Consider the following 16,052-nt stretch of genomic DNA (forward strand, 5'->3'; position numbering starts at 1 on the left):
CACGTTTTTACACTTTTATCTACAACAGATTTGTGGAAGTGCCACGACTGTGACAGAGTTCACAGCTTTGCATTAATATTGGATTTGGCCCGCGGACCACCGCGTGGCCAACACTGACAGGAAGTCCGGTGTGTGAAAAGCCTCTTTCGCTCAGAGTTCCCGGTAAATTACTGGGATAACCTTGCAGCCACCACCAGTGATTTTCACTATTCTCACAGTCAGGAATATTTCCATCTCACACCTCTTCACACCTGCTGTGGCAATGCTGGAATTGATGTGGTTACAGGTACAGTCCAACAGATGGCAGCAACGCAACACTTGAGGACGATAACGCTGTATTATTTCCAGGAATATGGTAGCCAAGGAGCTATTTTTGTCCAGTGGTCTGGTGTTTAATATTCAACAAGCTTGTGTCATCAGTGGAGTCTTGTGATTGGCTCAGTCACTTCACACCTTAGGAGACGGGGATCAAGCCACCAACTGTGCGACTGATGGAAGAGCCGCTCTGCCTCCTGAGCTACAGCCACCTTACGTGTCTGCCTCTGCAACCTCACTGCTTTCATTCACACACAGCCGTGCCGCCATTTCCCCTGAGAAGTTTCTGCGTCTTGAGCTGGAGAACTGGCAGCACAGATTTCGCTGAATGTCGACCTCTGCTCCTGTTCACACATGACCCCACACAGGAACTGTTCCTGAACACTGAGGCGATGGCTGCATGTGTGAAGGGGGCTGAACAGTTCGGACCAGCTTTAGGGCTATTGTGAAATGTTTCAGGACGTTTCCAGGAACAGGATGCTTCATGCAAGGACTCCAACGTTGCACTTTTAGGTTGAATCCCATTTCTCTTTTCTACCCCTACCCCTTAGCCCTACCCCTTGTCCCTTGCCCCTTGCCCCTTGAAACAGAGTGCCAAGGGGTAGGGCCGAAAGTCAACCCCTCCGAATTGGGACACCCCTCCGACAATCGCGTACGTCATCAGTAGTCGCCGCTGCCTCTTACGTAGGCAGATGCGACGAGCTAATGCTACCGTCACATTCGATTTGGGTATGACATTCCTGCATGTTGTATCCCACAACGCTGTCAATGTAACTGAATACCAGCAGCGAGGTTGCCAAAGTTATTATTGATAACGTTATCACTGCAGATTATCAGGCCGCCCACAGAGCACCGCTAGTGGCATTCAGCCGGGCAACGGTAACCACGTAACTGAAGCCTCGACTATCAATTTTTTTCGGGGGATTTTTTACGAGGAAAATGACCACTACACATTGAAACAACGTTAAAATAGACAATAAAGTGGTTTTCATACATTTTAAAACTTTATTCATGGAGAAAATACTTACATTTGTGGCCTTCTTTAGTTGCGGAAGCAGCCATCTTGCCGGTCTTGCAAGGCATTCTGGGAAATCTGTCGTACCCCTCCGTTTGGAGTGTGCCTCGGAAAAATCTCCATTTTGAGGGGTACATAGCCCTACCACTTCCCCCTACCCCTGTTGGGACACCCCTACCCCTCGACGTGAATGCGCAAAACGGAGGGGGAGGGCCAAGGGGGGGGGGGGGGGGGGGGGGCAAGGGGTGAAATGGGATTCAGCCTTATTGTTTATCATCGTCGGCAGGTCTACGCTCAGGGAGCAAATACTATGTATTTACCAGGATGAGTGGCTCTGTAATTAGACTAATTGTACAAGTAGTATTACTGTGAATACTACTAATACAACCAGTACTTATAAAACGAGTACTATGTGGTTACCTCGTGGTCTGAGGGGTCGATGACCGGACACAACCAGGAAACATCCGCCAGCCGACGAAGCTGCTGAGACACAGAACTCAGAGCTGCATTCAACTGTTCCTGCTGAGGAGGGTCCAGCTGCTGCACAAACACACACACAAAACCCATCAGGACCAGGACCAGGACCAGGGCCAACACCAGGACCAGGACCAGGACCAGGACATTAAGATTTTAGAGCTTGACTATTCCTCAAGTCTTGTCAAGAATGTCGAGACAAACTCTAATTTGATCATTTGTAGAATCTGAAGAGGAACTTAAAAACAGTGTTAAGCTGATGTCAACTGTGTTTGACCACTGATGACTGCCAGCAGGTGAGGTCAGGTGGGCAGGGAGAGGGGCAGTCGACTGATCAAACGGATTGAAGAAAAGGTTCAGGCAGGTAAAATGCTATCACGATAACGTGCAAGAATTCACTCGGTACGAAGTCTGGCCTCATGCTAACGGCTAACTGCTCACTGTCCTCACTGCAGAGCTGCTCTTTAGCCATGACGTGTCCAGAGTTACACCATCTATCATTCAGAGATGCTGCCAGCCCTCCACCTTCATCTCCTTCATCCTGTCCACCCTCATCATCTGGAAACTGCTCGACACAGCATTCATGTCCAGAGTTAGCTTCAGTTAGCCATGTTTCCCAGAACAGCATAACACTCAATTGTCCACCTTCTTGGAGAGATTTCACAATCTTCATGAGGCTTAAAGGGAGGACTAGTTTAAAACGAAAGAATCGTAAGACATAAACATGTGGAAGAGGAGACAGTTACCATGGACATCTTTCCAGCCAGCAGCAGCTCAGTCTCACTGAGTAAAGCTTTGACGTTAATGACCATCTGTAGGACAACACTGCAGCTCAGATCCTGGGGAGACAGACAGAGAGAGAGACAGAGAGAGACAGAGAGAGACAGACAGATATTCAGAGACGGACAGAAACAGACAGACAGAGAGACAGAGAGAGACAGACAGACAGAGAGACAGAGACAGACAGGTTACAGTGTTTGATTTGAATGAATAAAAGAAAAAATACAAAAAACTACATTCACTGTTAAAATCATAATAAACAACAAACTGGTGCCTGATCAACATTTAAGGTAAGGAGAGGACAGCAGTGACCAGGAGAGGACAGCAGAGACCAGGAGAGGACAGCAGAGACCAGGAGAGGACAGCAGTGACCAGGAGAGGACAGCAGAGACCAGGAGAGGACAGCAGAGACCAGGAGAGGACAGCAGTGACCAGGAGAGGACAGCAGTGACCAGGAGAGGACAGCAGAGACCAGGAGAGGACAGCAGTGACCAGGAGAGGACAGCAGAGACCAGGAGAGGACAGCAGAGACCAGGAGAGGACAGCAGTGACCAGGAGAGGACAGCAGTGACCAGGAGAGGACAGCAGTGACCAGGAGAGGACAGCAGAGACCATGAGAGGACAGCAGTGACCAGGAGAGGACAGCAGAGACCATGAGAGGACAGCAGTGACCAGGAGAGGACAGCAGAGACCATGAGAGGACAGCAGTGACCAGGAGAGGACAGCAGAGACCAGGAGAGGACAGCAGAGACCAGGAGAGGACAGCAGAGACCAGGAGAGGACAGCAGTGACCAGGAGAGGACAGCAGAGACCAGGAGAGGACAGCAGAGACCAGGAGAGGACAGCAGAGACCAGTGACTTGTGTTTACCCCGGAGCTCTTGGAGTTGGCGTAGACCACGTCCATGGCCTTTGAGCTGGCGTTGACAGCGTGAGCCAGTTCCTGTTCCAGACTGTGGTGAGACTGAGCGACTTCACGGATACTGAAACAAAAACATGAAGTAATCAATGACTGATTGATGGCTTATTGATGACTGACTGATGACCAAACTGTTCATGGTGACAAAAATACAGATGTGATTTAATGACGTGATAAATCAGACAAAACTTTTCACATGTGAAAAATGATCCTTTGATTGATTGATTGATTGATTGATTGACTGAAATTACAGTTTGTTAGCAAAATGTAAAATGAGATGTGACCTCATCTCCACATGATGAGAGCGATCAGAGTCAATCAGTGTGATTCTCTGAGATGTTCGCAGCTGTTCTCAAACGTTATGTTATTCAAATCACTAAAATGTGGTGACAGAAACAATACATCAGCAAATAGTCTGCAATGAACTTTCTGTCACTGATTAATTGATTCATTGACCAGTTGCTCCGTGCTGAATCCTGCCCCCGATCAATAAATGGTTGGATTTCTAGAACATGCATCACATGACGTAACGAGCCCGCTGGCCCATCAGTGACGTCAATGATTAACGACGCCTCACCTGTGGATGAGAGCTCCTGCTGCCTGACCGAACTCGCTGATGAGTGACGCCTCTTCCTCAGAGATGATCTCTGGCTGGGAGGACAGGGGGGGCTGGGGGGGCTGAGGCGGGGGAGTCCGGGGAAACTCACACTTCTGCTTGTCCTCCCACGACTTCAGGGTGCTCTCGAACGCCTGAGACACACGCACACTCATCAATCATTACAATTAGTGACGTGGCAATTATGCAATGATCGATCGACAAAGGTTTGGCCCCGGGTTTATTCTCTCAGCCTCCACTCAAAAAACATGGCTCCACCCTCTGCATCCACACGAGTATGACCGAACACACAATAACACTCACAACTGGCCACAGCTAAAACTACACAGACTGGACTGCTCTTTGCAGTAAAGGTGGAGATATTACTGATCATAATGTGTCACATCTCCGGTATTAAAGTTAGTGCTTCAATTCTGCAGCAAATTCCATTCATGGAAACCAGCATCGTGTCGTCATCGTGAGCTATCTGTGGGACTGAACTGAACTAAACTAAACCTGAGTCTGATCCAACAGTGTGCGATAAATCCTTCACCATGAAGGTTCTGTTTGTGGTCATTCACCTGGAGGACGCACACTGTGACACACAGGGTGACACACAGGGTGACAAACACTGTGACACACAGGGTGACACACGGTGACACAGGGTGATGCACACTGACACACACGGTGACACACAGGGTGACACACACAGAGTGACACACAGAGTGACACACACAGACACACGCTAACACACAGAATGACACACAGGTTGACACACAGGGTGACAAACACTGTGACACACAGGGTGACAAACACTTTGACACACAGGGTGACACACGGTGACACAGGGTGATGCACACTGACACACACGGTGACACACAGGGTGACACACAGAGTGACGCACACAGACACACGCTAACACACAGAATGACACACAGGGTGACATACAGGTTGACACACAGGGTGACAAACACTGTGACACGCACAGGGTGACACAGTGACACACACTGACACACACGGGGTGACACACTGTGACACACAGTGACGCACACTGACACACACGGGGTGACACACACTGTGACACACAGGGTGACACACAGGGTGACAAACACTGTGACACACAGGGTGACAAACACTGTGACACAGGGTGATGCACACTGACACACACGGTGACACACAGGGTGACACACACAGAATGACACACAGGGTGACACACAGGTTGACACACAGGGTGATGCACACTGACACACACGGTGACACACAGGGTGACACACACAGAGTGACACACAGAGTGACACACACAGACACACGCTAACACACAGAATGACACACAGGTTGACACACAGGGTGACAAACACTGTGACACACAGGGTGACAAACACTTTGACACACAGGGTGACACACGGTGACACAGGGTGATGCACACTGACACACACGGTGACACACAGGGTGACACACAGAGTGACGCACACAGACACACGCTAACACACAGAATGACACACAGGGTGACATACAGGTTGACACACAGGGTGACAAACACTTTGACACACAGGGTGACACACGGTGACACAGGGTGATGCACACTGACACACATGGTGACACACAGGGTGACACACAGAGTGACGCACACAGACACACGCTAACACACAGAATGACACACAGGGTGACATACAGGTTGACACACAGGATGACAAACACTGTGACACACACGGGGTGACACACTGTGACACACAGTGACGCACACTGACACACACGGGGTGACACACTGTGACACACAGTGACGCACACTGACACACACGGGGTGACACACACTGTGACACAGTGACGCACACTGACACACACGGGGTGACACACTGTGACACACAGTGACGCACATGGTAACACACAGGGGGTGACACACAGGGTGACACACAGGGTGACACACAGGGGGTGACACACGGTAACACACAGGGTGACACACACAGAGTGATGCACAAGGTGACAAACATTGTGACACACACGCTGATACACACAGTGACGCACACTGACACACATGGTAACACACAGGGTGACACAGGTTGACACACAGGGTGACACACACGGTGACACAGGGTGATGCATACTGACACACACGGGGTGACACACACTAACACACAAGGTAAGACACACAGTGTGATTAAATATGAGACAGCTCTCCGTACAATGCTGCACTGTTGGATCAGACTGGCTGTACCTAATAAACTGGACACTGAGTCCACATTTGCGGTTGAGAAGCTGGTCTGCAGGACTCACTCGGTCCCTAGTAAGGGTCTGGGTTCGGTTCTTGTGGATGATCTTGATGTAACCTGGAGGTTGGACCCACGCCTCCCCGTCCACCTGCACCGGGACGCCTTCATCACCCAGGATGGTGATCTTCACTGTCCGACACTGAGACAGACAGTTGGATAGACAATCAGACAGTCTGTCTGACAGACAGACAGTTGGACAGTCAGACAGGCAGGCAGTGAGACGAACTATCAGACAGGTGTACCTGTGCGATGCGGTGGTGTTGCAGGTTGATGACTCGGGACACGGCCATCTGCATGCTGCCAAACACCGCCACCACCTCCAGGATCTTATCATCAAAGGACGGAGCTGTGAACGTCTGAAAGACAGACAGACAGACAGACAGACAGACGGTTACGACAGACGTGCGGCGAGCGCTGACAGAGAGGCAGACAGACAGCTTTGGTTCTCACATCGTCCTCTTTGGTTCCTCCCCAGAAGTTGGTTCCTCCTGCGTAACTCGGGATGTTCAACACGGCGATGCCTTGCAGACTGGGCAGAGGGATGGGACGCCCGTCACACTGTCAAAACAGTCAGATGTTAGTTAGTTTCCCTGAATGAACCACCATCATCACCCTCTACAACATGGCCCAACTCCACCAGCTCAACCCGACCAACTACCTCAGCCTCTGAAGAAGAGACAGGAAGTGATGTCAGCAGTGACACCGCCTGCAACTGCTTTATGTTGGGATGAAACCTGACTGTGTGCTCATACTGGTCTGAAACCAGCAGCCTGTTCTGGGCTGTTAGTGTCTCACCTCCAGCAGAACCCTCTGCTCCAGGTTCTTGTAGGTTCTGTGCAGCAGCTCTTTGGTTCCCAGAACACCGTACCACATCATGTTCTTAGTGCGGCTCCTGAACACAGAACATTTCACACTGAAACATCACGCGAGTCTGATTGCTGCATGTCGGCTCTGCGTCGTCGTGTTCTATGTGAATGAATTGCGTTGTTATGTGACATCACACGTTCATGTTCCATGACAGTTTTAAATAAAGGTTGAATGAATAAAATAAACTTCTGTTTTGTACCTGCACTTCTCTGGATGTTCATCTCTCTTGTTGTTGAAGTCCAGAGAGATTTTAGCATCCAGCCCAATTCCAAAGTAGTTGTTCATGACACATTTCTCAGTGTAGCAGTCCCTGAACACACACACACACACACACACACACACACACACACACACACACACACACACACACACGGTTAATGTACACAGCAGCAATCAGCTGCTGATGAAGATCAAATCTGCCATCAGAGTCTGGACAAGTTTTTATTGTAACATGTCTGACTGCAGCGTCAGGCCGTGCACTGAGCATCAGAGCGCCCCCACACAAAAACCACAGGGCATCACAAATGATGACTGCGAGCTGAGCGTCCCACGCGGACTGCTGGTGGACTCATCAAAGAGATGGGCTAAAGAGAACCACCTCAGTTTTTAGTCCACTTACCATCAAGAAGTTCTGGGACATCCAGTTTCATGTCCTGGAAACCGTAGCTGAGTACAGTCGGCAGGACAGTGCAAGCAGACAGAGGACCAATGAGGCCAGGGAGGAAGGAGTGTTCCCCACACTGACGGGTACGCTGGCAGCTTACAGCTAGGACTTCATCCAGTTTAGGGCTGTTCCCTGAACCCAAGCCCAATTGGTCAAGTCTAGCAGATCAAATGCTATGCTAACATCTAAAAGTATGAAAACAGCACATCCACATTATCTGCTACCGCAAACACACCGCTGCGAACATGTCAAACACTGATCAAGGCTGCAGAGCTCCCTCAAAGCAGACAAAAGAAAGGACTGCAGCTGCTGGTAAACCCCTTTTTCCAGAATTTTAGTTAAATATGAGAGAAATACGCCTAAAATTAGACAAAAAATTAGAGTCCAAGTTGGTTTAGTGGAGAAGCAGCTGCAGCACTGCGTTTTTAGAACAAGAAGGAAAACAGCCTGTTGGAGGTAATGACTGATGAGGGACAGGATGCTGGAGCCTACAGTATCAAACTACTTCCTGCAGGAAGTAAAGGGCAGGGCCGGTTCTTGCCCAGGGTGCAATCTATGCAATAAGACAAAGCAAAACTCGCCAGTTTTCGAGACTACTGCTCATTTCCATGTTGAGTTAGTGGCGTAGGTGCTAGGGCGCCCTTGTTGTCACGTCTTGCTGCTGAGAGTCATACAGGTTGTGTGTGTCAGAAGAGGCGGGGGGGGGGCGAGGGACAGACTGATGATCCCAGGCCACACAACGCAAACTGCTTCCAAATAAACTGTATTTCATTTATAAAATTAATATAGACCCATATACCTACATGTAATTAATTGGGTTATGCAAAAAATGTAAAATAAATAAATAAATAAATAAAAAACTCTGCATGCATCTACGTGACTTTGTTTACATCACGTGAGTCTGTTTGTTTGACGGGCGGACGGACGGTGTTGGCAAAAGGTAATGCAAAAGGTAATGATGTCGAGTCTTCATCTTCATCATGGATCAAAGTGAAAGACCAAAGAAGCCATCAGAGAAAAAGAAGAAAAGAAGAAGAGGAGAAACGGGCAAAAGATAACAGTATGCAGGTTTCTATGAGTGATGTGAGTGACAGTAGCCTATAGGCTATTTATTAGCCTGCTGCTAATATGTTGCTACTTAGCCACAGAAGACAACTGTATTTGGTTTTTAGTTTTGCTGAACTAGCAACTATTGGAATTGAGGCATCATGTCATGCAACTAATTTCACCCATAGGCAACCTAGACTAGTTTGAAGAACTTCCATGACCTGCCATCAAAGTCCACGACACTGCTTGAGCTGCTGACTCTCATCTATGAGAAAGAGCTCGCAGAAATCTAGCCCAATCTGTGGACGGCACTCTTCCAGTGACAGCAGCTGAAGCAGAGAGGAGTTTTTCCAAGCTGAAGCTTATTATAATGTACTTGAGGTCCACTATGCCACAGGAGCGTCTCTCTGGACTTGCCACCATCAGCATCAATCATACATTTGCACAACAGATTTCATATGATGATGCAATTGATGATTTTGCATCACAGAAAGCTTGAAAAGTCAGGTTTTAGATTACACTTTACACCTGCTGTTAATGTTAATGCCAGTTGTAAACAGGGTGAAAGACCCAGGTTGAAAAATCTGCTACAGTCTGAGCACTGACGGTCCGCCCAAGGTGTAACGTTAGCCAGGACCGCCTCTGGTAAAGAGGCAGATTCAGACCGAGTCCAAACAGGCCTGATATCAACCATCAGGTCTGCAGAGACGTTTCTGTGGAAACTGTCGGGGACACAGTGCCAGCTGAGCCAACGGCAGCATTTCTAGAGCTGGAAAGGTCTGTGGCAGCGATGTGATATGATGTCTGAGCTACAAACAAACCCTAATGTAGTAACCTCGTTATAACACCCGTATGAAACTTGTTATGAAGTGTCACAGGGTTCAAAGCTCTAACACACAGACTTACATGTTGTCAGGATCACAGCTGAACGGGTCTGCGTTGACCAACAGTCGACTGATTACAGAACTGCTGGAGAGGGACCCTGATATACCTCTGAGACCTGCACACACACACACACACACACACACACACACACACACACACACACACACACACACACACACAGGTAAACAGGTGAACAAACTGCTGTCATACTGACATAAACTTTGACCTCAGAGCTTCTTACCAGGATAGAGGATCTTTGTGTTGAGCATGGGCATGTTCTCCCTACTTCCGGTCTGGACAGGAAGTGATGCAGAGCTGCCCAGTGACAGGCTGCCTTTACCGATCAGCTTCTCACAGGGTGTCTTACTGACTGCAGACACAGACAGACAGAGAGACAGAGACAGAGACACAGAGTAAATACCACTTCACTCATCATAAGAATCACACAGTATCAGCAAGCCTAACCAACTCCCCTACAGCTCCTCCAGGTATTAGACCCTGACCACCTGAGTCTTGATGGTTCTGGATATGTGCTGATTCACGCTCACGTCTGGATGAACATGAAGCCGTGCTGCTGCCAGACTGCACGTACAGAGATGACACGAACGCTCAGCACCACACAAGTTGACAAGTCACTAACAAGTTAACAAGTCACACAACAACACAGTCAACAGTTTGCCACTAGATTTCAGAATATTCAGGATTCACTAAAGTGAGCTGAGCTATGCAGTACACGTATGAGCAGCAGTACTGGTAGCAGTATGACTGACCTCTGCGAGTGTTGCGGTGTTTGGCGCTGTAGGACGACTGAAGAGACATCTTATCTTCCTCCAGCTCCTCCTCCTCTTCCTCCTCAACCAGACCCTCCTCTTCCTCAGCTCGACTCAGAGAGAAGAGCTGCTGCTGAGTCTGAGCGTTCTGCTCGTCCACAGCTGCAACACACAAACCAATGAAAGTCAATGGAAACATGACCTGTCTGTCTGTCTGTCTGTCTGTCTGTCTGTCTGTGTCTGTCTGTGTCTGTCTGTCTGTCTGTGTCTCTGTGTCTGTCTGTCTCTGTCTGTCTGTCTGTCTCTGTCTGTCCGTCTGTCTCTGTTTGTCCGTCCGTCCGTCCGTCCGTCCGTCTGTCTGTCTCTGTGTCCGTCTGTCTGTCTGTCTGTCTGTCTGTCTGTCTGTCTGTCTGTCTGTCTCTGTCTGTCTGTCTGTCCGTCTGTCTCTGTCTGTCCGTCCGTCCGTCCGTCCGTCCGTCCGTCTCTGTCTGTCTGTCTCTGTCTGTCTGTCTGTCTCTGTCTGTCTGTCTGTCCGTCCGTCTGTCTCTGTCTGTCCGTCTGTCTCTGTCCGTCTGTCTGTCCGTCTGTCTCTGTCTGTCCGTCTGTCTCTGTCTGCCTGTCTGTCTCTGTCTGTCTGTCCGTCCGTCCGTCCGTCTGTCTCTGTCCGTCTGTCTGTCTGTCTGTCTGTCTGTCTGTCTGTCTCTGTCTGTCTGTCTGTCTGACCAGTCCATTTGTCCAACCTGTCAGTCTGTCTCTGTCTGTCCGACCCGTCCGTCTGTCTGTCTGTCTGACCAGTCTGTCTATCTGACTGACCCGTCCATTTGTCCAACCTGTCAGTCTGTCTCTGTCTGTCCGACCCGTCCGTCTGTCTGTCTGTCTGACCAGTCTGTCTATCTGACTGACCCGTCCATTTGTCCGACCTGTCTGTCTGTCTCTGTTTGTCCGACCCGTCCGTCTGTCCGTCTATCCGACCCGTCTGTCTGTCCGACCTACCTGTCTGTCTGTCCGACCTGTCTGTCTGTCTGTCTGTCTGACCCATCCGTCTGTCTGTTTGTCTGTCCATCTGTCTGTCCGGCCCGTCTGTCCGTCCGGCCCGTCTGTCTGTCTGTCCGTCTGTCTGTCTGTCCGTCCGTCTCGTCTGTCTGCCTGTCTGCCTGCCTGTCTGTCTGTCTGTCTGTCCATCCGTCTGTCTGTCTGTCCGTCTGTCTCTGTCTGTCTGTCTGTCCGTCCGGCCCGTCTGTCCGTCCGGCCCGTCTGTCCGTCCGGCCCGTCTGTCTGTCTGTCTGTCCGTCTCGTCTGCCTGCCCGCCCGCCCGCCCGCCCGCCCGCCCGTCCGTCCGTCCGTCCGTCCGTCCGTCCGTCCGTCCGTCCGTCCGTCCGTCCGTCCGTCCGTCCGTCTGTCTGTCTGTCTCTGTCTGTCTGTCTGTCCGTCTGTCTCTGTCTGTCCGTCCGTCCGTCCGTCCGTCTCTGTCTGTCTGTCTCTGTCTGTCTGTCTGTCTCTGTCTGTCTGTCTGTCTGTCCGTCTCGTCTCGCCTGCCCGCCCGCCCGCCCGCCCGTCCGTCCGCCCGTCCGTCCGTCCGTCCGTCTGTCTTACCTTTCTCGGTGTGCTCGATGATCTGTCTGATGGCTTTCTTCAGACTGTTGGCTCTCAGCATCAGCTGTTCTCGAGGTTTAAAGATGGCGGCCGCTGCAGAGGAGGGTGAGGTGTTGGTCCGTGGGGAGCAGGGGGCATGAGTAGGAGGAGGAGGCGGATGATGATGAAGAGGAGGAGGCAGTATGACCCCCTCTACCTCCTCCTGCTCCTCAGCGATGGTGGGGGGAGGAGCCGGGGGGAGCACGGTGGAGGCCTGAGACTCCTCATTCAGAGTCTTCAGCAGAGAGTCCAGTTTCTCCTTCAACACACCACACTGACACAAACAGGAAGGCTTCCATTAAACACACAAGAAGTGCAAACAACACACCTGCACACACACCTCCACCTGTGACGTCACGAGCGGTCCCTAAAGCAGACATGTGCTGAAGATGATGTGAAACGACTGACGGTTTCTGAGGCCCAGAGGGAACTTTCAAACTCAAAATAACCGACTTTTCTTGGTTAAAACTGTTCGTAACTCTTTGAACTGCACCATTAATTTGATTGATAAAGTAGTTAGACTGACACTCGAGTCCAGCTGTCCCTGATGTCTTAAACCTAATGAGGACTCTGCTGCCACTGACATCTGTCCAACAATGTGAGCGTACCTTCTTGGCCATGGCGTCCGACTCCTCTGAGCTCTCCGTGTTCTTCTCGTACGCTCTGCCAACACGAGCCACGAAGTCCTTCACCGTCTCACACAGAACCCTGAAGACAAATCACACACAGTCAGCGAGAGAGACGCAGGTCTGCGGACAGACGCCGGACAGACGGAGACACACAGTCATACTTGGCGGAGGAGATGACGACAGAGTGCTGGTCTGAGGTCAGGATCTTGGACAGGTGAGCGGCCACTGAGTCCTCGTAGGTCAGAATCTGCTGAACCTGGATCAGCGAACACAGAGTTCAGTTCAGGTGAGCGTAAGGTTTCAAAGCAGAATGTTTGTTCATTTCAGTTTATGTCTTCATCCAACCAGTCTGTCCAACTAAAAACATCATGTCAAGACAGTAAGACAGCATGTCCACACACAGTGGACTGAACAGTGAACATGGAGACGTCTGTGATCGTAGCAGCACATTCCTGTGAATGAATGAAACCGTGAACGAGTGAAATTCTTATGATTGTCTCGTGTATAACTACATCCAGCCTGCATGAGGCGTGTGATCAACCTAAACACTGACTCATCAAAAGGTGCTTGTTATGACATCACAGCATGAGGCCGAAACTGGATCGTAGACATAACGAGGCCACGTGACATCACGTCCTCCAAAGACACTCACTATGTTTACATGCAGTCAAGTAACCCTTTCATAACCGGAATCAGGGATGTCCCCATCACGTTTTTTTGCCCCCGAGTCCGAGTCCGAGTCATTTGATTTTGAGTATCTGCCGATACCGAGTCCCGACCCCATACTTCTATGAAACATTATGAAACGAACTAAGAGCAAAGAATAAGATCCAGGATGTCCCTTATATTTATTTTTTATTAACCAATGGCTCTTATATTCACATGTAACACTGCGTGCAGTGCAGTGTGTTGTAAACTTGAATTGCAGTCTCAAGTCAGAACAGAACACAGAAATGAAATACATTTTTCTTCACATTAGGAATAGTGCAACATTAAGTAAGAGATAATGCCCGACGAGGCGTCCGTTATCAGAAATGAATGGACGAGGCGGAGGAATGAACCGTCCGACGTGAATGAATGGACTTCACTTTCATTTCTGATAAAGGACACCTGGAAGGGCATTATCCCGCTTACACCATGGTCACTTACGAAAGAAAGAAATATGAAATCAATTATTAATACGTTAATGTTGTTCTTTACTGTTAAAATCGTAAGTTTTTCACAAGAAGCGGCTGAGTGGACTATTCAATATCTGTCATTGTGACGCGTTGCCAGGGTAACCGGCTCTGGCCACAGAGCCTGCAGCTCGGTCTGCAGCTGTTATCAGACCTGATCAGTGGAGGGAAGAGAGACGACTGCTTAACGTCATGTTACGATACAAAGCATCATTTCAGAGGGCGAGTGCGCCTCTCACCGCGTGTGTGTCCTCTACTGTCTTGCCGTTGTGATAAATAAACTGTGAAACAACATATGTTAACGTATGTTCTGAGTTTATGTTGTCGCGGTTACCAATTAGTATTTGAGCCTTTTTTATAGGTGTCCACAACACTTTTTAACGGACACCCTGCAGCCAATCAGAATGGAGTATTCACCCAGACCATGGTATAAAGACTCAGTAGTCTAGTATTGAAACAAATAGCTGCTTAACTTAAAATAGGCATCAAAATATCAAATGCAAACAAATGAGCAAATAAAAGTGACTGTTATCGTAGCCTAAGGCCAGCATCGTGCCTTTTGGAACTGCACTCCTACCTCGTATTCTCTGTGAGTGTACTGTAAACTGCAGTGCAGTGTGTTGAGGCGTCGTATCAAGTTTGTGGTGTTAAAAGCAGCTTTGTCCTTCCCGCCTCTCGAGATCCCGAGCTTCAAAACAAACTGCTGCGTGCTGCGCATGCGCCGTTCAGTGGCGTCTGTCACAGACACAGACTGGCCTGTAAATGTTGGTGGTTAATAAATACTATTTTATTCTCATTTATTTTTAATCACTAGCCCATATATTGTAAATGTGATTAAAAATAACAATAAATATACATATGTATATATATTATTTATCCGATACCTGACTGGGACATAACATCCTATCCGATCATGTCTGCAGTCACGCCAACAGCCCCGATTTCCGATCACGTGATCGGATCAGGACAACTCTAACCGGAATATCAGCAATGACCCGGTTGCGCACGGCCATGTAAAACCCGAATATGACCCCTGGGTTACTCCTTTTCTAACCTGAATTTTTGGTCATGTAATTTGTGTTCTGCGCATGTTCTATTCACAAGGAATCTCGGTCTTTTGAGTGCAGCTAGCATGGATATGGACGGACAGCTCCGGCTGCTGTTCCTCTTTCTTCACGTTCTCGCCTCCATGAATGAGGAAAGTGAGACAGAACAGTGTGGAGTGCTGGTGGAGGTCAGCAGCCCCGGGCTGTTCGTTATCCGCCGTGCTGATACAGGAAGAAGAAGCTGAAATGACGCGCACTGCGTCATGGCGTTCTCCGTGCGTCGACACGTCCGTGCATCGCTGCTTTGATCGGGATATCCCAATTGATTACCCATTTGCTCACGCATGGAAACAGGTTATTCCGAATGTTTCAGAAACCTGAATAATGACCATAACCCAAATATTGACTGCATGTAAATGTAGTGCATGACACAACCTCTGAAACTGGATCGTAGACATAACGAGGTCATGTGACATCACATCCTCCAAAGACCACGACACGACCTCTGCGCCTACAGTCAAATGAAAGCTGCTCACTCTCAACGTGTTCCACAAAAAACATCATCAATGAACCTGAACGCTCCCTGAACCCGACCTGCGTCCAATCATTTCCTTTGTTCTCTTACAGAACAGACGGACTCCAGGTGCTGACGGCAACACAGAGCCGCACCTGAGAACCACAACCTGAACCACCAGAACACCTGGAACCACGTCTTCACCTCAGGTCAGACGGCTCCTGACCGCACGCTTCAATGTGAGCAAGCAGCAGGAAGTGACGTCGTTTCCTGTTACCTCAGAGTCGTCGCTACAGTCCTCGGTGACGGTGGATGCAGAGTGTTGCCGTGGAAACTTGGTCTCATAGACCATGATGCTCCACCTACAGCAGTAAGAGAGAAACGCAACTGTTAGTGTTTTCAGCTTCACCTGCTGTCTGACGGTCACTCACCTGTCTGCTGTCACTCACCTGTTACTGCA

General features: G+C 49.4%; 1 protein-coding gene across 1 annotated transcript in view; it reads right to left on the bottom strand.

Annotated features, from left to right (window-relative positions):
• Positions 1-16,052, bottom strand: part of LOC139336455 (diacylglycerol kinase delta) — a 36,623-nt gene that overhangs the window by 5,499 nt on the left and 15,072 nt on the right. The window contains exons 12-27 of the mRNA XM_070970584.1: positions 15,870-15,954; positions 13,019-13,113; positions 12,837-12,936; positions 12,190-12,502; positions 10,597-10,758; positions 10,068-10,196; positions 9,848-9,941; positions 7,430-7,540; positions 7,159-7,255; positions 6,814-6,921; positions 6,606-6,719; positions 6,368-6,502; positions 4,079-4,251; positions 3,454-3,565; positions 2,551-2,643; positions 1,751-1,870 (exon numbers count right to left, since the gene is read on the bottom strand). Coding sequence (XP_070826685.1) covers positions 1,751-1,870; positions 2,551-2,643; positions 3,454-3,565; positions 4,079-4,251; positions 6,368-6,502; positions 6,606-6,719; positions 6,814-6,921; positions 7,159-7,255; positions 7,430-7,540; positions 9,848-9,941; positions 10,068-10,196; positions 10,597-10,758; positions 12,190-12,502; positions 12,837-12,936; positions 13,019-13,113; positions 15,870-15,954 — 2,041 coding nt within the window. The remainder of the gene's footprint in view (positions 1-1,750; positions 1,871-2,550; positions 2,644-3,453; positions 3,566-4,078; positions 4,252-6,367; positions 6,503-6,605; positions 6,720-6,813; positions 6,922-7,158; positions 7,256-7,429; positions 7,541-9,847; positions 9,942-10,067; positions 10,197-10,596; positions 10,759-12,189; positions 12,503-12,836; positions 12,937-13,018; positions 13,114-15,869; positions 15,955-16,052) is intronic.

The sequence above is a fragment of the Chaetodon trifascialis genome, chromosome 9, assembly GCF_039877785.1.
Source record: "Chaetodon trifascialis isolate fChaTrf1 chromosome 9, fChaTrf1.hap1, whole genome shotgun sequence".
NCBI lineage: Eukaryota > Metazoa > Chordata > Actinopteri > Chaetodontiformes > Chaetodontidae > Chaetodon > Chaetodon trifascialis.